The 20,866-nt window shown below is 47.1% G+C and overlaps 1 protein-coding gene across 3 annotated transcripts in view; it reads left to right on the top strand.

Moving 5' to 3' along the window:
- The first annotated feature begins 225 nt into the window (after positions 1–225).
- The window catches only part of KLHL8 (kelch like family member 8), an 81,836-nt gene continuing 61,195 nt past the window's right edge, over positions 226–20,866 (top strand). The window contains exons 1-2 of one of the 3 annotated variants that reach the window (XM_063919860.1): positions 226–333; positions 17,904–18,184. In XM_063919860.1, coding sequence (XP_063775930.1) covers positions 17,972–18,184 — 213 coding nt within the window. In that variant the 5' untranslated portion in view covers positions 226–333; positions 17,904–17,971. Of the gene's footprint in view, positions 334–398; positions 539–17,903; positions 18,185–20,866 lie in introns of those variants that run through there. The other 2 variants (XM_063919851.1, XM_063919856.1) reach the window with 2 other exon arrangements.

Consider the following 20,866-nt stretch of genomic DNA (forward strand, 5'->3'; position numbering starts at 1 on the left):
GATTGATCATTAAAACCTGAAACAAATATTGGAAAGTTAGGGCAATTGCCATGTAATAAACATATCTGTCTGACAGCAACATTTACAGCATATAGACAGCAATCTGAGGCGTACTGTGTTTCATGTTCAAACGATATGTTATTAAATGATTTGTTCTACAAGAATTTCCTTTAGGGCCTGAAGTAGTCTGGTCCCTGCCCACAACAAAGATGGACGCCCGGCACTCGCTTAGGAGGTGTGACTCGAAGGCCCATGCTCACTGACACTAAACACGGGAAGGAGGCGGGCTGTTAAGTAGAAGACGGCATAAGCAGCTGCGAGGAAAACAGAGAGGTAGGTGGTTGTGTACTAGGAGTGTATACTAATATGTGTACTATAGGGAGTGCGGAGTCTCTTTTCCCTGTACCCCTGTGTATAGCTGCATTCTCCCCTGTCCCTGCTTCACGCTCTGTGTATATACAGGGGAAGGGGGTGCATGTGAGCCTATGGTAGCGAGCTGCTCTCATTCATCCCTATTGCATATCCCATCACACTCTCAGTAAGTTACTAATGAGCCTTCGGCTTATCTACTGCAATAGCCACCAAGTAATCCGAGCATCTCTTATACAGGTACACAGCACTGTGTGACGCTGCTCCAGTGGGGCTTGTTCTTATGGTTTTAAGGCAGTTTACAAAATTGTCCATTCAAGTCAATCAACCAACCAACCATTTAGATATGTGCTATAGAGTGACTGTGAGTGTGGTTTGCAGTAGTGCTAGTCTGATCTGTGCCTGGTTGTTGTTGTCTATGTGGTAGTTAACAACAAGACGTGGGTTATGTGATGCTTATCCTTGGTAAATGTATCTTTTTACATGGATTCATTTTACTATGAAGATGCATGCATTCATTTCCTCTGTAGCAGTACTATTAACAGCACAAAGTATGCATATAGCTTTTCTGATCAACAGAACGCAGTACACCTACCTATCAAACTACCTTCAAAGAAATGGGTGTCCTGAATAATTTTTTTAAATTCTCAATTTGAAGTCTCCGTGGCCTATGTATTAATAATCGCTATTATTGACGGCCCGTATTACTACAGACTTTTTCACTTTCAACAAAATTTCCCCTTCCGTGTAATATCTTTAATTCACAGGCACAGTGGTAGTGATTAGCGCTGTCCCTGCCAGTTACATCTCTAGCATATCAGAGGAGTCTTTCACATGTTAGAAAAAGTTCCATGTTTAGTACATATAGGGTCAGGCCTCAGTCCCCATGGATAATAACTGGGACTGTCATTTGCAGTGCCAATTAGCCTTTGCGCATTTGGCTGTTAGTACATAGCAACATATATCAACCAATCTGCTCATAACTGACACTTTTCAAACAAATGCCCAGATTTATGAAGCCTTGGAGAGTGATAAATTGCACTGTGATAAAGTACCAGCCAATCAGCTCCTAAGGGTGTGTACACACGGTGAGATCCTTGCTATGCCCGATTTCTCTAACGTCCTAGTGGATGCTGGGGACTCCGTCAGGACCATGGGGATTAGCGGCTCCGCAGGAGACAGGGCACAAAAATAAAGCTTTAGGATCAGGTGGTGTGCACTGGCTCCTCCCCCTATGACCCTCCTCCAAGCCTCAGTTAGGTTTTTGTGCCCGTCCGAGCAGGGTGCAATCTAGGTGGCTCTCCTAAAGAGCTGCTTAGAAAAAGTTTTTAGGTTTTTTATTTTCAGTGAGTCCTGCTGGCAACAGGCTCACTGCATCGAGGGACTTAGGGGAGAGAAGTCAACTCACCTGCGTGCAGGATGGATTGGCTTCTTAGGCTACTGGACACCATTAGCTCCAGAGGGATCGAACACAGGCCCAGCCATGGAGTCCGGTCCCGGAGCCGCGCCGCCGACCCCCCTTGCAGATGCCGAAGATGGAAGAGGTCCAGAAGCAGGCGGCAGAAGACTTTTCAGTCTTCCTGAGGTAGCGCACAGCACTGCAGCTGTGCGCCATTGTTGTCAGCACACTTCACACAGCGGTCACGGAGGGTGCAGGGTGCTGGGGGGGCGCCCTGGGCAGCAATGTATAATACCTTTTTATGGCTAAAAAATACATCACATATAGCCCTTGAGGCTATATGGATGTATTTAACCCCTGCCAGATCTCACAAACTCCGGAGAAGAGCCCGCCGAAATAGGGGGCGGGGCTTATTCTCCTCAGCACACAGCGCCATTTTCCTGCTCAGCTCCGCTGTGAGGAAGGCTCCCAGGACTCTCCCCTGCACTGCACTACAGAAACAGGGTAAAACAGAGAGGGGGGGCACTTTTTTTGGCGATATTACTATATTTAAGCTGCTATAAGGATACAACACTTATATAGGGTTGTTCCCATATATATTATAGCGCTTGGGTGTGTGCTGGCAAACTCTCCCTCTGTCTCCCCAAAGGGCTAGTGGGGTCCTGTCTTCAATAGAGCATTCCCTGTGTGTCTGCTGTGTGTCGGTACGTGTGTGTCGACATGTATGAGGACGATGTTGGTGTGGAGGCAGAGCAATTGCCGGTAATGGTGATGTCACCCCCCAGGGAGTCGACACCGGAATGGATGGCTTTGTTTATGGAATTACGTGATAATGTCAGCACATTACAAAAATCAGTTGACGACATGAGACGGCCGGAAAACCAGTTAGTACCTGCCCAGGCGTCTCAGACACCGTCAGGGGCTGTAAAACGCCCTTTACCTCAGTCGGTCGACACAGACCCAGACACGGACACTGAATCTAGTGTCGACGGTGAAGAAACAAACGTATTTTCCAGTAGGGCCACACGTTATATGATCACGGCAATGAAGGAGGCTTTGCATATCTCTGATACTACAAGTACCACAAAAAGGGGTATTATGTGGGGGGTGAAAAAACTACCTGTAGTTTTTCCTGAATCAGAGGAATTGAATGATGTATGTGATGAAGCGTGGGTTAACCCAGATAGAAAAGTGCTAATTTCAAAAAAGTTATTGGCATTATACCCTTTCCCGCCAGAGGTTAGGGCGCGCTGGGAAACACCCCCTAAGGTGGATAAGGCGCTCACACGCTTATCAAAACAAATGGCGTTACCGTCTCCTGATACGGCCGCCCTCAAGGATCCAGCTGATAGGAGGCTGGAAACTACCCTAAAAAGTATATACACACATACTGGTGTTATACTGCGACCAGCCATCGCCTCAGCCTGGATGTGCAGTGCTGGGGTGGTCTGGTCGGATTCCCTGACTGAAAATATTGATACCCTGGATAGGGACAGTATTTTACAGACTTTAGAGCAATTAAAGGATGCTTTTCTTTATATGCGAGATGCTCAGAGGGATATTTGCACTCTGGCATCGAGAGTAAGTGCGATGTCCATATCTGCCAGAAGAAGTTTATGGACACGACAGTGGTCAGGTGATGCGGATTCCAAACGGCATATGGAAGTATTGCCGTATAAAGGGGAGGAATTATTTGGCGTCGGTCTATCGGATTTGGTGGCCACGGCAACTGCCGGGAAATCCACCTTTTTACCTCAGACCCCCTCCCAACAGAAAAAGACACCGTCTTTTCAGCCGCAGTCCTTTCGGTCCTATAAGAAGCGGGAAAAAGGACAGTCATATCTGCCCCGAGGCAGAGGAAAGGGTAAGAGAGGGCAGCAAGCAGCTCCTTCCCAGGAACAGAAGCCCTCCGCGGGTTCTGCAAAGCCCTCAGCATGACGCTGGGGCTTTACAAGCGGACTCAGGAACGGTGGGGGGTCGACTCAAGAATTTCAGCGCGCAGTGGGCTTGCTCACAGGTGGACCCCTGGATCCTGCAGGTAGTATCTCAGGGTTACAGGTTGGAATTCGAGAAGTCTCCCCCTCGCCGGTTCCTAAAGTCTGCTTTGCCAACGTCTCCCTCAGACAGGGCGACGGTATTGGAAGCCATTCACAAGCTGTTTTCTCAGCAGGTGATAGTCAAGGTACCCCTCCTACAACAGGAAAAGGGGTATTACTCCACGCTATTTGTGGTACCGAAGCCGGACGGCTCGGTAAGACCTATTCTAAATCTGAAATCTTTGAACCTGTACATACAAAAATTCAAGTTCAAGATGGAATCACTCAGAGCAGTGATAGCGAATCTGGAAGAAGGGGACTTTATGGTGTCCCTGGACATAAAAGATGCTTACCTGCATGTCCCAATTTGCCCTTCACATCAAGGGTACCTCAGGTTCGTGGTGCAAAACTGTCATTATCAGTTTCAGACGCTGCCGTTTGGATTGTCCACGGCACCTCAGGTCTTTACCAAGGTAATGGCCGAAATGATGATTCTTCTGCGAAGAAGAGGCGTATTAATTATCCCTTACTTGGACGATCTCCTGATAAGGGCAAGGTCCAGAGAACAGCTGGAGGACGGAGTAGCACTAACCCAAGTAGTGCTGCAACAACACGGGTGGATTCTGAATTTTCCAAAATCTCAGTTGACCCCGACAACACGTCTGCTGTTCCTGGGAATGATTCTGGACACGGTTCAGAAAAAGGTGTTTCTTCCGGAGGAGAAAGCCAAGGAGTTATCCGAACTTGTCAGGAACCTCCTAAAACCAGGAAAAGTGTCTGTGCATCAATGCACAAGAGTCCTGGGAAAGATGGTGGCTTCTTACGAAGCAATCCCATTCGGCAGATTCCACGCACGAACTTTTCTGTGGGATCTGCTGGACAAATGGTCCGGATCGCATCTGCAGATGCATCAGCGGATAACCTTATCGCCACGGACAAGGGTGTCTCTTCTGTGGTGGTTACAGAGTGCTCATCTGTTAGAAGGCCGCAGATTCGGCATACAGGACTGGGTCCTGGTGACCACGGATGCCAGTCTGAGAGGCTGGGGAGCGGTCACACAGGGAAGAAACTTCCAGGGAGTATGGTCAAGCCTGGAGATGTCTCTTCACATAAATATACTGGAGCTAAGAGCGATTTACAATGCTCTAAGCCTGGCAAAACCCCTGCTTCAGGGTCAGCCGGTGTTGATCCAGTCGGACAACATCACGGCAGTCGCCCACGTAAACAGACAGGGCGGCACAAGAAGCAGGAGAGCAATGGCAGAAGCTGCAAGGATTCTTCGCTGGGCGAAAGATCATGTGATAGCACTGTCAGCAGTGTTCATTCCGGGAGTGGACAACTGGGAAGCAGACTTCCTCAGCAGACACGATCTACACCCGGGAGAGTGGGGACTTCATCCAGAAGTCTTCCACATGATTGTGAACCGTTGGGAAAAACCAAAGGTGGATATGATGGCGTCTCGCCTCAACAAAAAACTGGACAGGTATTGCGCCAGGTCAAGAGACCCTCAGGCAATAGCTGTGGACGCTCTGGTAACACCGTGGGTGTTCCAGTCAGTGTATGTGTTTCCTCCTCTGCCTCTCATACCCAAAGTACTGAGAATTATACGGCAAAGGGGAGTAAGAACGATACTCGTGGCTCCGGATTGGCCAAGAAGAACTTGGTACCCGGAACTTCAGGAGATGCTCACGGAAAATCCGTGGCCTCTACCTCTAAGACGGGACCTGATTCAGCAGGGACCGTGTCTATTCCAAGACTTACCGCGGCTGCGTTTGACGGCGTGGCGGTTGAACGCCGAATTCTAAGGGAAAAAGGCATTCCAGAAGAGGTCATTCCTACACTGGTTAAAGCCAGGAAGGAGGTGACTGCACAACATTATCACCGCATTTGGAGAAAATATGTTGCGTGGTGTGAGGCCAGGAAGGCCCCCACGGAGGAATTTCAATTGGGTCGATTCCTACATTTCCTGCAAACAGGATTGTCTATGGGCCTCAAGTTGGGGTCCATTAAGGTTCAAATTTCGGCCCTGTCGATTTTCTTCCAGAAAGAATTGGCTTCAGTTCCTGAAGTCCAGACTTTTGTAAAAGGAGTACTACATATACAGCCCCCGGTTGTGCCCCCAGTGGCTCCGTGGGACCTTTAATGTAGTTTTGGATTTTCTCAAATCCCATTGGTTTGAGCCACTCAAATCGGCGGATTTGAAATATCTTACATGGAAAGTAACCATGCTACTGGCCCTGGCTTCAGCCAGGAGAGTGTCAGAATTGGCGGCTTTATCGTATAAAAGCCCATATCTGATTTTCCATTCGGACAGGGCAGAACTGCGGACGCGTCCTCATTTTCTGCCTAAGGTGGTGTCAGCGTTTCACCTGAACCAGCCTATTGTGGTGCCTGCGGCTACTAGCGATTTGGAGGATTCCAAGTTGCTGGACGTTGTCAGGGCATTGAAAATATATATTTCAAGGACGGCTGGAGTCAGAAAATCTGACTCGCTGTTTATACTGTATGCACCCAACAAGCTGGGTGCTCCTGCTTCTAAGCAGACGATTGCTCGTTGGATTTGTAGCACAATTCAACTTGCACATTCTGTGGCAGGCCTGCCACAGCCTAAATCTGTCAAGGCCCATTCCACAAGGAAGGTGGGCTCATCCTGGGCGGCTGCCCGAGGGGTCTCGGCATTACAACTCTGCCGAGCAGCTACGTGGTCGGGGGAGAACACGTTTGTAAAATTCTACAAATTTGATACCCTGGCTAAAGAGGACCTTGAGTTCTCTCATTCGGTGCTGCAGAGTCATCCGCACTCTCCCGCCCGTTTGGGAGCTTTGGTATAATCCCCATGGTCCTGACGGAGTCCCCAGCATCCACTAGGACGTTAGAGAAAATAAGATTTTACTTACCGATAAATCTATTTCTCGTAGTCCGTAGTGGATGCTGGGCGCCCATCCCAAGTGCGGATTGTCTGCAATACTTGTACATAGTTATTGTTACAAAAAAATCGGGTTGTTCTTGTTGTGAGCCGTCTGTTCAGAGGCTCCTACGTTGTCATACTGTTAACTGGGTTCAGATCACAAGTTGTACGGTGTGATTGGTGTGGCTGGTATGAGTCTTACCCGGGATTCAAAATCCTTCCTTATTGTGTACGCTCGTCCGGGCACAGTATCCTAACTGAGGCTTGGAGGAGGGTCATAGGGGGAGGAGCCAGTGCACACCACCTGATCCTAAAGCTTTATTTTTGTGCCCTGTCTCCTGCGGAGCCGCTAATCCCCATGGTCCTGACGGAGTCCCCAGCATCCACTACGGACTACGAGAAATAGATTTATCGGTAAGTAAAATCTTATTTTTCACTTGCGAGTTCCCTTGAACTCCCTGGAGCCCAGATAGCACAGATTTTGACTAACTTTTCTTGAGATATGGACTGTGTGCTTACGATTTTGGCTTATGTGAGATGCACTAGAAGATAGTACACCGATCTAGCAAGGATTGACTTTCCTGCACAGTCTATCTTTTCTTGCGATGCCGACCTGGCGGGACCGCACATCGGGATCGCAAGGTGACTTTCACCTTGCGATCTGCACTAACTTTTCTTGCGATTTTGACTACATAGTCAAAATCGAAAGAAAATATCTCACCGTGTGTACACACCCTAACTGCTGTGTTTAAAAAATGGCTGTTAGGAGTTGATTGGTTGGTACTTTATCACCGTGCAATTATCACTCAATGATAAATCTGGGCAATAGCCTGTCAAATGATATAAAGTACTAATCAATTAGTTTCTAATGGTTCATACATACTAGACAATGTCGCTCTGAGCGACTACGTCTAGTGTTTCCCCTCCCGGCCTGGGTGGTCAGCGGCCACACGTACACACTGTGACGTCACATAGCCGCCGGCCATTCATGCAGCTCCTGGACGACAGTCCAAATTGAGCTGCCTGCACTGCCGACAGCGACTATCGTTGCTGACACGCGGGGCTGCACATCAGTCGTCGCTGGCGGCACACACACTGGCCAAGAAAATGAGCGACATCGCTCAGGAAGGGGGAAAATGAGCGGCGTCGCTCATTTTCTCGGCAAGTGTGTATGGGCCTTAAGTCTCTCCACTTTATCTTTTGCCAAGCTTTGATAAATACCCTTCTTAATGAGACTAGATTGCATCATGTTTACACAAACAATTGTCTCTAAATACAGCCCTGTAGAGGTACCATCATTTACAACCACACCCTTTAATCTACATTTGATTCACCAGTTGACGCCTGCATGTGTTTGTGCGATGCAGGGCTCATTATTGCATGCAGGAGTTGTATTCCTGAGCATGAAAATGAAAACTATTTATTGCTTCTTTTTCAAGTACTAAGGGACCTATATGCCAATGTATTTCATATAAACAACTGTTTCTGCATCATTTTAGGAATTGTAAGTATTAATAGCCTATTGCAGGAGATTACACAGAAACCCCCTGTCAAAGGCTTAGTAGTGCTGCAGATTGCAGCAAAACTTTCCAGAGTTTGCCTCATTAGCTCACTCGGTGTGCATTAGGGAATACAGTTTTTTTTTTTTCCTACACAGAATTACCCCTCCCCTTTTAGCACCTGAGTGACATTACAATCTGATTGAGCAGCTTTCCACCTTGTGTATTGTATATAGAGAGGCACAAATGGGTCAGCATTAGGAGGGATTGCTGATTCTAGTAGTGCCATAGGGGAAGTCAGGGGTATCCCCAGGTAAGCTGGCTCTCAGATGCTGTAGGTGCCATTACCATGTGGCCTTACACTGGGAATTTAACCCAGATATATATATGTAATTATTTATGGGGTGGGTGTGGGGTGCAGTGGCCCCTGTGTCGGTATGGGTGGGCTGCTGCAGGTCGGCACACCCTAACACTTTATTAACACTTATTATTTTTCCTATCACTTTGTATATATTATTTTAATCACACCACTTACATAGCACTTCTGTGCTTCTTATTAACCCCTATTAATTTTCACCTGTGTGCTGACCTGGGGTGGCCGACCTGTGCCGACATTGTGGGGTCCTGCGCCCCAGGCCCATACCTAGTATTAGGGACCCCCAGTGACGGAGAAGCCTTGTCGATCGGCCTGGGGGCTTAACCCTATATCTGCAGATATACGCAACTAAGATCTCCGTATTATCTGACTATTATTATATAGTAATATTATTCACTCGGTGTGCATTAGGGAATACAGTTTTTTTTTTTTTTTCCTACACAGAATTACCCCTCCCCTTTTAGCACCTGAGTGACATTACAATCTGATTGAGCAGCTTTCCACCTTGTGTATTGTATATAGAGAGGCACAAATGGGTCAGCATTAGGAGGGATTACTGATTCTAGTAGTGCCATAGGGGAAGTCAGGGGTATCCCCAGGTAAGCTGGCTCTCAGATGCTGTAGGTGCCATTACCATGTGGCCTTACACTGGGAATTTAACCCAGATATATATATGTAATTATTTATGGGGTGGGTGTGGGGTGCAGTGGCCCCTGTGTCGGTATGGGTGGGCTGCTGCAGGTCGGCACACCCTAACACTTTATTAACACTTATTATTTTTCCTATCACTTTGTATATATTATTTTAATCACACCACTTACATAGCACTTCTGTGCTTCTTATTAACCCCTATTAATTTTCACCTGTGTGCTGACCTGGGGTGGCCGACCTGTGCCGACATTGTGGGGTCCTGCGCCCCAGGCCCATACCTAGTATTAGGGACCCCCAGTGACGGAGAAGCCTTGTCGATCGGCCTGGGGGCTTAACCCTATATCTGCAGATATACGCAACTAAGATCTCCGTATAATCTGACTATTATTATATAGTAATATTATTCACTCGGTGTGCATTAGGGAATACAGTTTTGTTTTTTTCCTACACAGAATTACCCCTCCCCTTTTAGCACCTGAGTGACATTACAATCTGATTGAGCAGCTTTCCACCTTGTGTAACTCATTAGCTTGCACCATGTGAAGATGGCGTAAACTGCCTTTGGAGGCGTACTAGCAGGGGAGAGCGCTTCCGATCCCTCTCCTGCAGCCTCTGTCCATCTCCGATTCCGGAAACTGACACTGTGCACATGCGCTGTGTCAGAGTTCCCGGAGGACTCTCACAAGTGTGAAAAACTCCTTAAAAATACCTGGGAAGTAACTTGCAGGGACAGCGGTTATCGCTACACTGTCCCCGTGAGTTAAACTTGGTACATAGCGTATATATTTTCTTTAAAATGAAAATATCCGCTGCAAAATGGATTGTTAATCACAAAAGTGGTGCGCATATTAATACATAGGCGCCTAAACAGGTTGGAAATAGGAGAGGCCTTGAATGATACACTACAACCATCACACGTGTTAAAAATAAAGTCACGCAACATTTGCGGAAATGGGGAAGTTAGACATTGTATTTTCATTTGCTATACAGTTAGGCTCAAGCTATTGCTTTTTGGTTATCAGCCATTTCAGACTGTCCTACTACCTGAACATTTAATACATTTTTCTTTTGCATAGGAGAAAAAAAAACAATATCACTGATTTATCTAAAATATCTCCAGTGCTGAATTTCCTCTGTAGTGTGCGTGTTGTCTTTTTTATATACTCTGAAGCAAAACAAAACAAAACATTGCCCCGTATTCTTATGTAATTTCATAAAGCAGCATATTTTATTACAAAGGTTGTGCTTCCAGCTCAGAAAGTCTGTTTTTGCAAAGGAATAAGGTTATAATGTCAACTGAATGCTTCCAAATATGTGGAACACAATGAGTATGTGAACAGTATTGCAAATTGAGTAGTATGTTCTCACAAGCTATAAGAGGGACAATATACCAGAGTCCCATATCGACATCCAGCTCATTACTAAAGGTTTCCATAGTTACTGGCTAAATAGCGAGCAAGTAAACCTGTTTTTCCTGTCTAGTCATACAAATTGACTGCTTTGGTTTCTTTATAATCCTAGAACTGTAATACTCCTTTTCAGACAGAAATGTCTGAAAATTCCGACTTTTACCCGGCATTTGAGTGCTGAGTGCTGGGTCGTTTGTGCCAGTCCGTGCCTGACACCCCCCTCCCCACCCCCTTTCACACAGACAAGCAAATTACCGGGTCAAGAATTTCTACCAGGTAATTTGCAGATCAATACGGGTATTTCATCTGTGTGAAGAGGTCAACTCGGGTCGAAATTCCTGGGTCGAAGTCCCGGTAATTTTAACCCGGGTTGACACTTTCACACGGAAAAATGGCCCGTGTTGATCAGCAAATTACAGAGTAGAACTACCTGGTAATTTTACTTTTTGTGTGAAAGGGGTATAAGATGCACATTTATATAGCTTGTTGCTTTGGTCTATTATACCCCTTTCACACCGCACAAATAACCCGGTATCGACCCGGCATATTGCCGGGTTGACACGGGTCAGCGTGCGGTGTGAAAGTGCCATAGCCGAAATCCCGGGTCGCCTGACCCGGCTATTCAACCTGGGTATAAAGCAGTGTTATTCCCTGGTTGAATACCGTGCAATGGTTGCGCAAATGGGCTCCCGGGTCGATGGCAGATCCCACCCGGGAAGGATCCGTTTCCAATTCCCGGGTGGGATCCGGCATTGGCAGTGTGAAAGGGGTATTAGTGTGTCAGTTATACCCCTTTTACACCGCCAGCTTGTAACACGGGTTATTGCACATGAGCATGCATAAACCATTTTGCTGTTTAATGTAAGAGGGCCCATTTGGAATAATCTGGGTTGAGTGACCCGTTATTCCAACTCGGTAGTTCAACCCGGCAAGCTGTGCTGACAGTGTATGTATGGGCGGCGTTTGGAGATCATGTGATCTCCAAGTGCCGTCACCGCTGACGTCACAAACCGGGCAATATGACAGGTTAGAAAAGTGCGGCGATGAGGGTCGCAGAGCTTCCCAGGCGTGACCCGCCTCAGGCCCCTCACCGCTGCACTTTCCAACCTGGCATATTGCCAGGTTGGTGACGGCGCTTGGAGATCACATGCTAAATTTGGTCTAAAAGAGGTATAAAAAAAACCTTTTCATTGTTTGTGTCTTACATAATTACTTTGCCATTCTGTAAATACTAAAATCTGCACATGGGCATATTGTATTAAGAGGGCAGGGCAGTGCGGCGATGAGGGTCGCAGAGCTTCCCAGGCATGACCCTCCTCAGGCCCCACACCGCTGCACTTTACAACCTGGCATATTGCCAGATTGGTGATGGCGCTTGGAGATCACATGCTAAATTTTGTCTAAATGAGGTATAAAAAAAACCTGTTCATTGTTTGTCTCTTACATAATTACTTTGCCATTCTGTAAATACTAAAATCTGCACATGGGCATATTGTATTAAGAGGGCAGTATAACGGTCATTTTAAGAATTTGCATTCCAATATGCAAAAACAAATAATTTCTCTAACGTCCTAGTGGATGCTGGGGACTCCGTCAGGACCATGGGGAATAGCGGCTCCGCAGGAGACAGGGCACAAAAGCAAGCTTTTAGGATCACATGGTGTGTACTGGCTCCTCCCCCTATGACCCTCCTCCAAGCCTCAGTTAGGTTTTTGTGCCCGTCCGAGCAGGGTGCAATCTAGGTGGCTCTCCTAAAGAGCTGCTTAGAAAAAGTTTTTAGGTTTATTATTTTCAGTGAGTCCTGCTGGCAACAGGCTCACTGCATCGAGGGACTTAGGGGAGAGATTTTCAACTCACCTGCGTGCAGGATGGATTGGAGTCTTAGGCTACTGGACATAGCTTCAGAGGGAGTCGGAACACAGGTCACCCTGGGGTTCGTCCCGGAGCCGCGCCGCCGATCCCCCTTACAGATGCTGAAGATCGAGGGTCCGGAAACAGGCGGCAGAAGGCTCTTCAGCCTTCATGAAGGTAGCGCACAGCACTGCAGCTGTGCGCCATTGTTGCTACACACTTCACACTGAACGGTCACGGAGGGTGCAGGGCGCTGCTGGGGGCGCCCTGGGCAGCAATATTTAATACCTTTGATGGCAAAGAATACATCACATATAGCCATTGAGGCTATATGTATGTATTTAACCCAGGCCAGATATCTCAAAACCCGGGAGAAAAGCCCGCCGAAAAGGGGGCGGGGCTTATTCTCCTCAGCACACAGCGCCATTTTCCTGCTCAGCTCCGCTGTGAGGAAGGCTCCCAGGACTCTCCCCTGCACTGCACTACAGAAACAGGGTAACAAAGAGAAGGGGGGCATATTTTGGCGATATTTATACAACACCTTTTAGGGTTGTTTATATACATTTTATAGCGCTTTTGGTGTGTGCTGGCAAACTCTCCCTCTGTCTCCCCAAAGGGCTAGTGGGGTCCTGTCTTCGATAAGAGCATTCCCTGTGTGTCTGCTGTGTGTCGGTACGTGTGTGTCGACATGTATGAGGACGATGTTGGTGTGGAGGCGGAGCAATTGCCGGTAATGGTGATGTCACCCCCTAGGGAGTCGACACCGGAATGGATGGCTTTAATTATGGAATTACGTGATAATGTTAGTACATTACAAAAGTCAGTTGACGAAATGAGACGGCCGGAAAACCAGTTAGTACCTGCTCAGGCGTCTCAGACACCGTCAGGGGCTGTAAAACGTCCCTTACCTCAGTCAGTCGACACAGGTACCGACACAGATGAATCTAGTGTCGACGGTGAAGAAACAAACGTATTTTCCAATAGGGCCACACGTTATATGATCACGGCAATGAAGGAGGCTTTGCAGATCTCTGATACTGCAGGTACCTCAAAAAGGGGTATTATGTGGGGGGGTGAAAAAACTACCTGTAGCTTTTCCAGAATCAGAGGAATTGAACGACGTGTGTGATGAAGCGTGGGTTAACCCAGATAGAAAACTGCTAATTTCTAAGAAGTTATTGGCATTATACCCTTTCCCACCAGAGGTTAGGGCGCGCTGGGAAACACCCCCTAGGGTGGATAAAGCGCTCACACGTTTATCAAAACAAGTGGCGTTGCCGTCTCCAGATACGGCCGCCCTCAAGGATCCAGCAGATAGGAGGCTGGAAACTACCCTGAAGAGTATATACACGCATACTGGTGTTATACTCCGACCAGCAATAGCCTCAGCCTGGATGTGCAGTGCTGGGGTAGTGTGGTTGGATTCCCTGACTGAAAATATTGATACCCTGGATAGGGACAGTATTTTATTGACTCTAGAGCAATTAAAGGATGCGTTTCTTTATATGCGAGATGCTCAGAGGGATGTTTGCACTCTGGCATCGAGAGTAAGTGCGATGTCCATATCTGCCAGAAGAAGTTTATGGACGCGACAGTGGTCAGGTGATGCGGATTCCAAAAGGCATATGGAAGTATTGCCATATAAAGGAGAGGAATTATTTGGGGTTGGTCTATCGGATCTGGTGGCCACGGCAACTGCCGGCAAATCCACTTTTTTACCTCAGACCCCCTCCCAACAGAAAAAGACACCGTCTTTTCAGCCGCAGTCCTTTCGCTCCTATAAAAACAAGCGGGCAAAAGGACAGTCTTATCTGCCACGAGGCAGAGGAAAGGGTAAGAGAGGGCAGCAAGCAGCCCCTGCCCAGGACCAGAAGCCCGCCCCGGGTTCTACAAAGCCATCAGCATGACGCTGGGGCTTTACAAGCGGACTCAGGAGCGGTGGGGGGTCGACTAAAGATTTTCAGCAATCAGTGGGCTCGCTCACAGGTGGACCCGTGGATCCTGCAGATAGTATCTCAGGGTTACATGTTGGAATTCGAAAGATCTCCCCCTCGCCGTTTCCTAAAGTCTGCTTTACCAACGTCTCCCTCAGAAAGGGCGACGGTATTGGAAGCCATTCACAAGCTGTATTCTCAGCAGGTGATAGTCAAGGTACCCCTCCTACAACAGGGAAAGGGGTATTATTCCACACTATTTGTGGTACCGAAGCCGGACGGTTCGGTAAGACCTATTCTAAATCTGAAATCCTTGAACCTGTACATACAGAAATTCAAGTTCAAGATGGAGTCACTAAGAGCAGTGATAGCGAATCTGGAAGAAGGGGACTTCATGGTGTCCCTGGACATAAAAGATGCTTATCTGCATGTCCCAATTTACCCCTCACACCAAGGGTATCTCAGGTTCGTGATACAAGACTGTCATTATCAGTTTCAAACGCTGCCGTTTGGGTTGTCCACGGCACCTCGGGTCTTTACCAAGGTAATGACCGAAATGATGGTTCTTCTACGAAGAAAAGGCGTATTAATTATCCCTTACTTGGACGATCTCCTGATAAGGGCAAAGTCCAGAGAACAGCTGGAAGTCGGTGTAGCACTAACCCAAGTAGTGCTTCAACAACACGGGTGGATTCTGAATCTTCCAAAATCTCAATTGTCCCCGACAACACGTCTGCTGTTCCTGGGAATGATTCTGGACACGGTTCAGAAAAAGATGTTTCTCCCGGAGGAGAAAGCAAGGGAGTTATCCGAACTTGTCAGGAACCTCCTAAAACCAGGAAATGTGTCAGTACATCAATGCACAAGAGTCCTGGGAAAGATGGTGGCTTCTTACGAAGCAATTCCATTCGGCAGATTCCATGCACGAATATTTCAGTGGGATCTGCTGGACAAATGGTCCGGATCGCATCTGCACATGCATCAGCGGATAACACTGTCACCAAGGACAAGGTTGTCTCTCCTGTGGTGGTTGCAGAGTGCCCATCTGTTAGAGGGCCGCAGGTTCGGCATACAGGACTGGGTCCTGGTGACTACGGATGCCAGCCTACGGGGCTGGGGAGCAGTCACACAGGGAAGAAACTTCCAGGGTGTATGGTCAAACCTGGAGACGTCTCTTCACATAAATATACTAGAGCTAAGAGCAATCTACAATGCTCTAAGCTTGGCGAAACCGCTGCTTCAGGGTCAGCCGGTGTTGATCCAGTCGGACAACATCACGGCAGTCGCCCACGTAAACAGACAAGGCGGCACGAGAAGCAGAAGAGCAATGACAGAAGCTGCAAGGATTCTTCGCTGGGCGGAAAATCATGTCATAGCACTGTCAGCAGTGTTCATCCCGGGAGTGGACAACTGGGAAGCAGACTTCCTCAGCAGACACGACCTTCACCCTGGAGAGTGGGGACTTCATCCGGAAGTTTTCCACATGATTGTGAACCATTGGGAAAAACCAAAGGTGGACATGATGGCGTCTCGCCTCAACAAAAAACTGGACAGATATTGCGCCAGGTCAAGAGACCCTCAGGCAATAGCTGTGGACGCTCTGGTAACACCGTGGGTGTACCAGTCAGTGTATGTGTTTCCTCCTCTGCCTCTCATACCAAAGGTACTGAGAATTATACGGAAAAGGGGAGTAAGAACAATACTAGTGGCTCCGGATTGGCCAAGAAGAACTTGGTATCCGGAACTTCAAGAGATGCTCACGGAAGATCCGTGGCCTCTACCTCTAAGAAGGGATCTGCTTCAGCAGGGACCTTGTATGTTCCAAGACTTACCGCGACTGCGTTTGACGGCATGGCGGTTGAACGCCGGATTCTAAAAGAAAAGGGCATTCCAGAGGAAGTTATTCCTACCTTGATTAAAGCTAGGAAGGAAGTGACCGCACAACATTATCACCGCATTTGGAGAAAATATGTTGCGTGGTGTGAGGCCAAGAAGGCCCCAACGGAAGAATTTCAATTGGGTCGATTCCTACATTTCCTGCAGGCAGGATTGTCTATGGGCCTCAAATTGGGGTCTATTAAAGTTCAAATTTCGGCCTTATCAATCTTCTTCCAGAAAGAATTGGCTTCAGTGCCTGAAGTACAAACTTTTGTCAAGGGTGTACTACATATTCAACCCCCAATTGTGCCTCCAGTGGCACCGTGGGATCTAAACGTAGTTTTGGAATTTCTCAAATCTCATTGGTTTGAGCCTCTCAAATCGGTAGATTTGAAGTATCTTACATGGAAAGTAACCATGCTATTGGCCCTGGCTTCAGCCAGGAGAGTTTCAGAGTTGGCGGCTTTATCGTACAAAAGCCCATATCTGATTTTCCATTCGGACAGGGCAGAACTGCGGACACGTCCTCATTTTCTCCCTAAGGTGGTTTCGGCTTTTCACTTGAACCAGCCTATTGTGGTGCCTGCGGCTACTAGCGACTTGGAGGACTCCAAGTTACTGGACGTTGTCAGAGCATTGAAAATATATATTTCAAGGACAGCTGGAGTCAGAAAATCTGACTCGTTGTTTATCTTGTATGCACCCAACAAGATGGGTGCTCCTGCGTCTAAGCAGACGATTGCTCGTTGGATCTGTAGCACAATTCAACTTGCACATTCTGTGGCAGGCCTGCCACAGCCTAAAACTGTAAAAGCCCACTCCACAAGGAAGGTGGGCTCATCTTGGGCGGCTGCCCGAGGGGTCTCGGCATTACAACTTTGCCGAGCAGCTACGTGGTCAGGGGAGAACACGTTTGTAAAATTTTACAAATTTGATACTCTGGCTAAAGAGGACTTGGAGTTCTCTCATTCGGTGCTGCAGAGTCATCCGCACTCTCCCGCCCGTTTGGGAGCTTTGGTATAATCCCCATGGTCCTGACGGAGTCCCCAGCATCCACTAGGACGTTAGAGAAAATAAGAATTTACTTACCGATAATTCTATTTCTCGTAGTCCGTAGTGGATGCTGGGCGCCCATCCCAAGTGCGGATTGTCTGCATTACTTGTACATAGTTATTGTTACAAAAATCGGGTTATTATTGTTGTGAGCCATCTTTTTTAAGAGGCTACTTCTTTGTTATCATACTGTTAACTGGGTTCAGATCACAAGTTGTACGGTGTGATTGGTGTGGCTGGTATGAGTCTTACCCGGGATTCAAGATCCTTCCTTATTGTGTACGCTCGTCCGGGCACAGTACCTAACTGAGGCTTGGAGGAGGGTCATAGGGGGAGGAGCCAGTACACACCATGTGATCCTAAAAGCTTGCTTTTGTGCCCTGTCTCCTGCGGAGCCGCTATTCCCCATGGTCCTGACGGAGTCCCCAGCATCCACTACGGACTACGAGAAATAGAATTATCGGTAAGTAAATTCTTATTTTTTGCGCTATTCATATTTTACGTGACCTTTACTCAAAGTTATGGATTTTATGTTTACAGTTCAAGATGGCTGCATTTATTGTCTGTGCACATTAATATGAAGTCCTTGGCTCTGCTGGGATCTGTTCATGCTCCTGATGGCATCGCAATCTATGCTCCCTGGACAAACCAAACCACAGCAAACAAAGGGTAAAAGGAAGTTGCATCAGGAGAAGTCATTTACAAGTGACAGTGATAGTGATGGCTCCTTTGTCTTTGAAGCTGATGAGGCATGGAAGGATTTCCACAGCTCACTTCTGCGTTTCTATGAAGTGGGCGAGCTATGTGATGTCACTCTTAAGGTAACACTCTCTTTTTATATTCTCTTTATGACAGCAGTAAACATACAAAGGACAGGTTACAATTGTGACTGAATATGGCAGGTGACCATCATCAATTCCAGATCCAAAGGACAAATAACATAGGTCAATATGCATAGTTAAACAAACAGAACATCCACTGTTAGAATCCTTTTTTTTTTTCAGTACAACACTGGCATAAAACACTAGTAAACAAGAAGGAAGACCAACTGTAAGCCACGATGCCTGGAGCCTCAGTGCGGTGCAGGAAAAATATATCTAACTGTTTTCGTAATAAATATAATAATTGGAGGTGGGGGGGGGGTGTAGGGAGAGGGAGATGGGGATGAATCATAGGTGACACCAGAGTACTTGATGGGTTATGGAAGAAAGAAGGACATTCTAGAAGCCACATCTTCAAGACCAAGGGGCTGATTCAGGCCCTGTCATAGATGTGCTAAAATCGCTATGAAGCGATTTCTGCGCCTATGCCGGTACGCGCATGTGCAAGTTCCTAAACTGCGTTTTCTTCAGAACGCAGTTTAACATCTGGAGGGGGGCAGGAACGGGGTGTCGATGCTCCATCTTAGGAGCGCTGTCCAGATAATTGAGGCATGTCCGGACCCTTGGAGGGGTGGGCCGCGGCGGCTGTGGGAGTTACACACAGCCCCTGTAACCCTTCATATGGTGAGTAGCCATCTGCCTTCGCAGTCTTGGCCGACTGCTTCCAGTTTGTGGCAATTAAGAATTTTAGCCTCATTTCAAATATGCCCAAAAGTTGATTATGTGGTCTGGAGACCCCACGCAACATTTGTGAAGCAAGACATGTAATGGGTCTTTAGTGGGTGTAACACTAATTCCACGTACCAGGGTCAGAACCTCATCCCAAAATTCGGAGATGTACTGGCAATCCCACCAAATGTGGAAGAAGGTAGTTTTGTGTCCACATTGGTGCTAACACAGGTCAGATACCAGGGGGTAAATGGAATAATGTAGGGCTAAACACCAGCGAGTGTAAATCTTGTAAGTGTTTTCTCTAATAGTATTAATAGAAGTCTTAGCCACACCCTGACATGAGCGACTAATCCTTCTCAGTTAAACAAACCCATAAATCCTGCTCCCAGGTGCAAACAATCCTTGTTTGCAGTGGGTGGGGTGACCAACATGGAATTAAGGCAACTTTTCTATGCTACTTTTTTCCCCTACTTTTTCCCCCCTCTGTCACCAGAGTTGGGTAGCTATTGATGAGGAGTTGAATGTTCGTATGAAACGGAGTGCCAACAAGGGGATACAACATCATTCACCCTTGATGACTGTAAAGTGCCTCACATCAGATGATGGTATATTGCAACTAATGACATTTCTAATTTTTCCTACAACCCATGACAGCTAGCAATATTTGACTGCTGTCATCTATGATCATGGCACATTGCCAAGGATTGAAGCGCGACTTTTCTCTTCCTCTGGATTTTTTTTACCCGAGTACCAAGTGGTTCTGTTGACATCTGTGCTTTCTAACATGAAGAAAATAAGCTGATAATGGCATGTCCCTAACATCTCTAGATACTCTGCAAACTCAGTTACTTATAACCCTTTCAGACCTCCTGAGGCGGGTCGCACCCGGGAGCCTGACACGGGAGCTCCCAGGGTGCGACCCGCCTCCTGGTGACGTCAGTGGTAACATGGTGAGGGCGGTGCTTGGAGCTCACATGATCTCCAGTTGCCGCCCATCCACACACAGTGAACGGGAAACGAGTCGCATTGACCCGGCTCCCGTTCACACCGCACATCGAGCCGTGTTGAACACGTGTTCAAACCTGCTCGCTACCCGAGTTGGAATACCAGGTCTTTCGACCTGGTATTTCAACCTTGGCACCTTTCATGCCGCACATGAACACGGGTTATGCACGTTCATGTGCCAAAAACCTGTGTTCATAGCTGGCGGTCTGCAATAGGTATTAGCAGCTCCAAAGTCACAATATATGACTGAAGTTGTATATATGTTGTATAAATACTTTTGTTATGTTAAGATGCAGCTAGATTTAGGTTACACTCAGTCTACCAGTACTGACATGGCAGTATAGAAGTTTTGGGGGAGGTTTCCCATGTTTTTGTTTGTTATTCTCTCAAATGAAAAGTAATTTATTTCATGGTCCTAGCTAAAGAAAATCCTCTGAATCCCAACAAAAATAACCCTGAGTACATGAAGCTAAGAAGCTCCAGTAAAGGGAGCAGTATTAAGTTAACAAGTACATTTTTGAATGCATGCAACATCATGTGCACTACTTGCAGAAACCAATTAAATGAATGGGCTATTGTAATGAGTAGAAAAGCCCATCAAATATACCAAAGTAAGAACAGTTCAGCGGATTTCTCCTTCAATACCCATGAAGTGACTGGTTTTCCACTAAAACAGGAGAATGTTTCCTCCGTTATAGTGTAAACCTCCCAGTTGACCTACACCGAATTTAACAGCGAAACCTCTGGCGTGAAGTCCCCTTGGCCACCCAACCTCTATAAACTGTGCTCAGTCTCACAATGAGAAACATTGGGCATCTTTCTACACTGTGGGGCTGTGGGGACCTGTGTAATGTAAGACTTTGGAGTGGCAACTTTTTCACAGAACGCTGTCCACTATACCAGTACAGTACAGCCGTGGCCAAAAGTTTTGAGAATGGCACAACT

Source organism: Pseudophryne corroboree, chromosome 1 (assembly GCF_028390025.1).
Source record: "Pseudophryne corroboree isolate aPseCor3 chromosome 1, aPseCor3.hap2, whole genome shotgun sequence".
NCBI lineage: Eukaryota > Metazoa > Chordata > Amphibia > Anura > Myobatrachidae > Pseudophryne > Pseudophryne corroboree.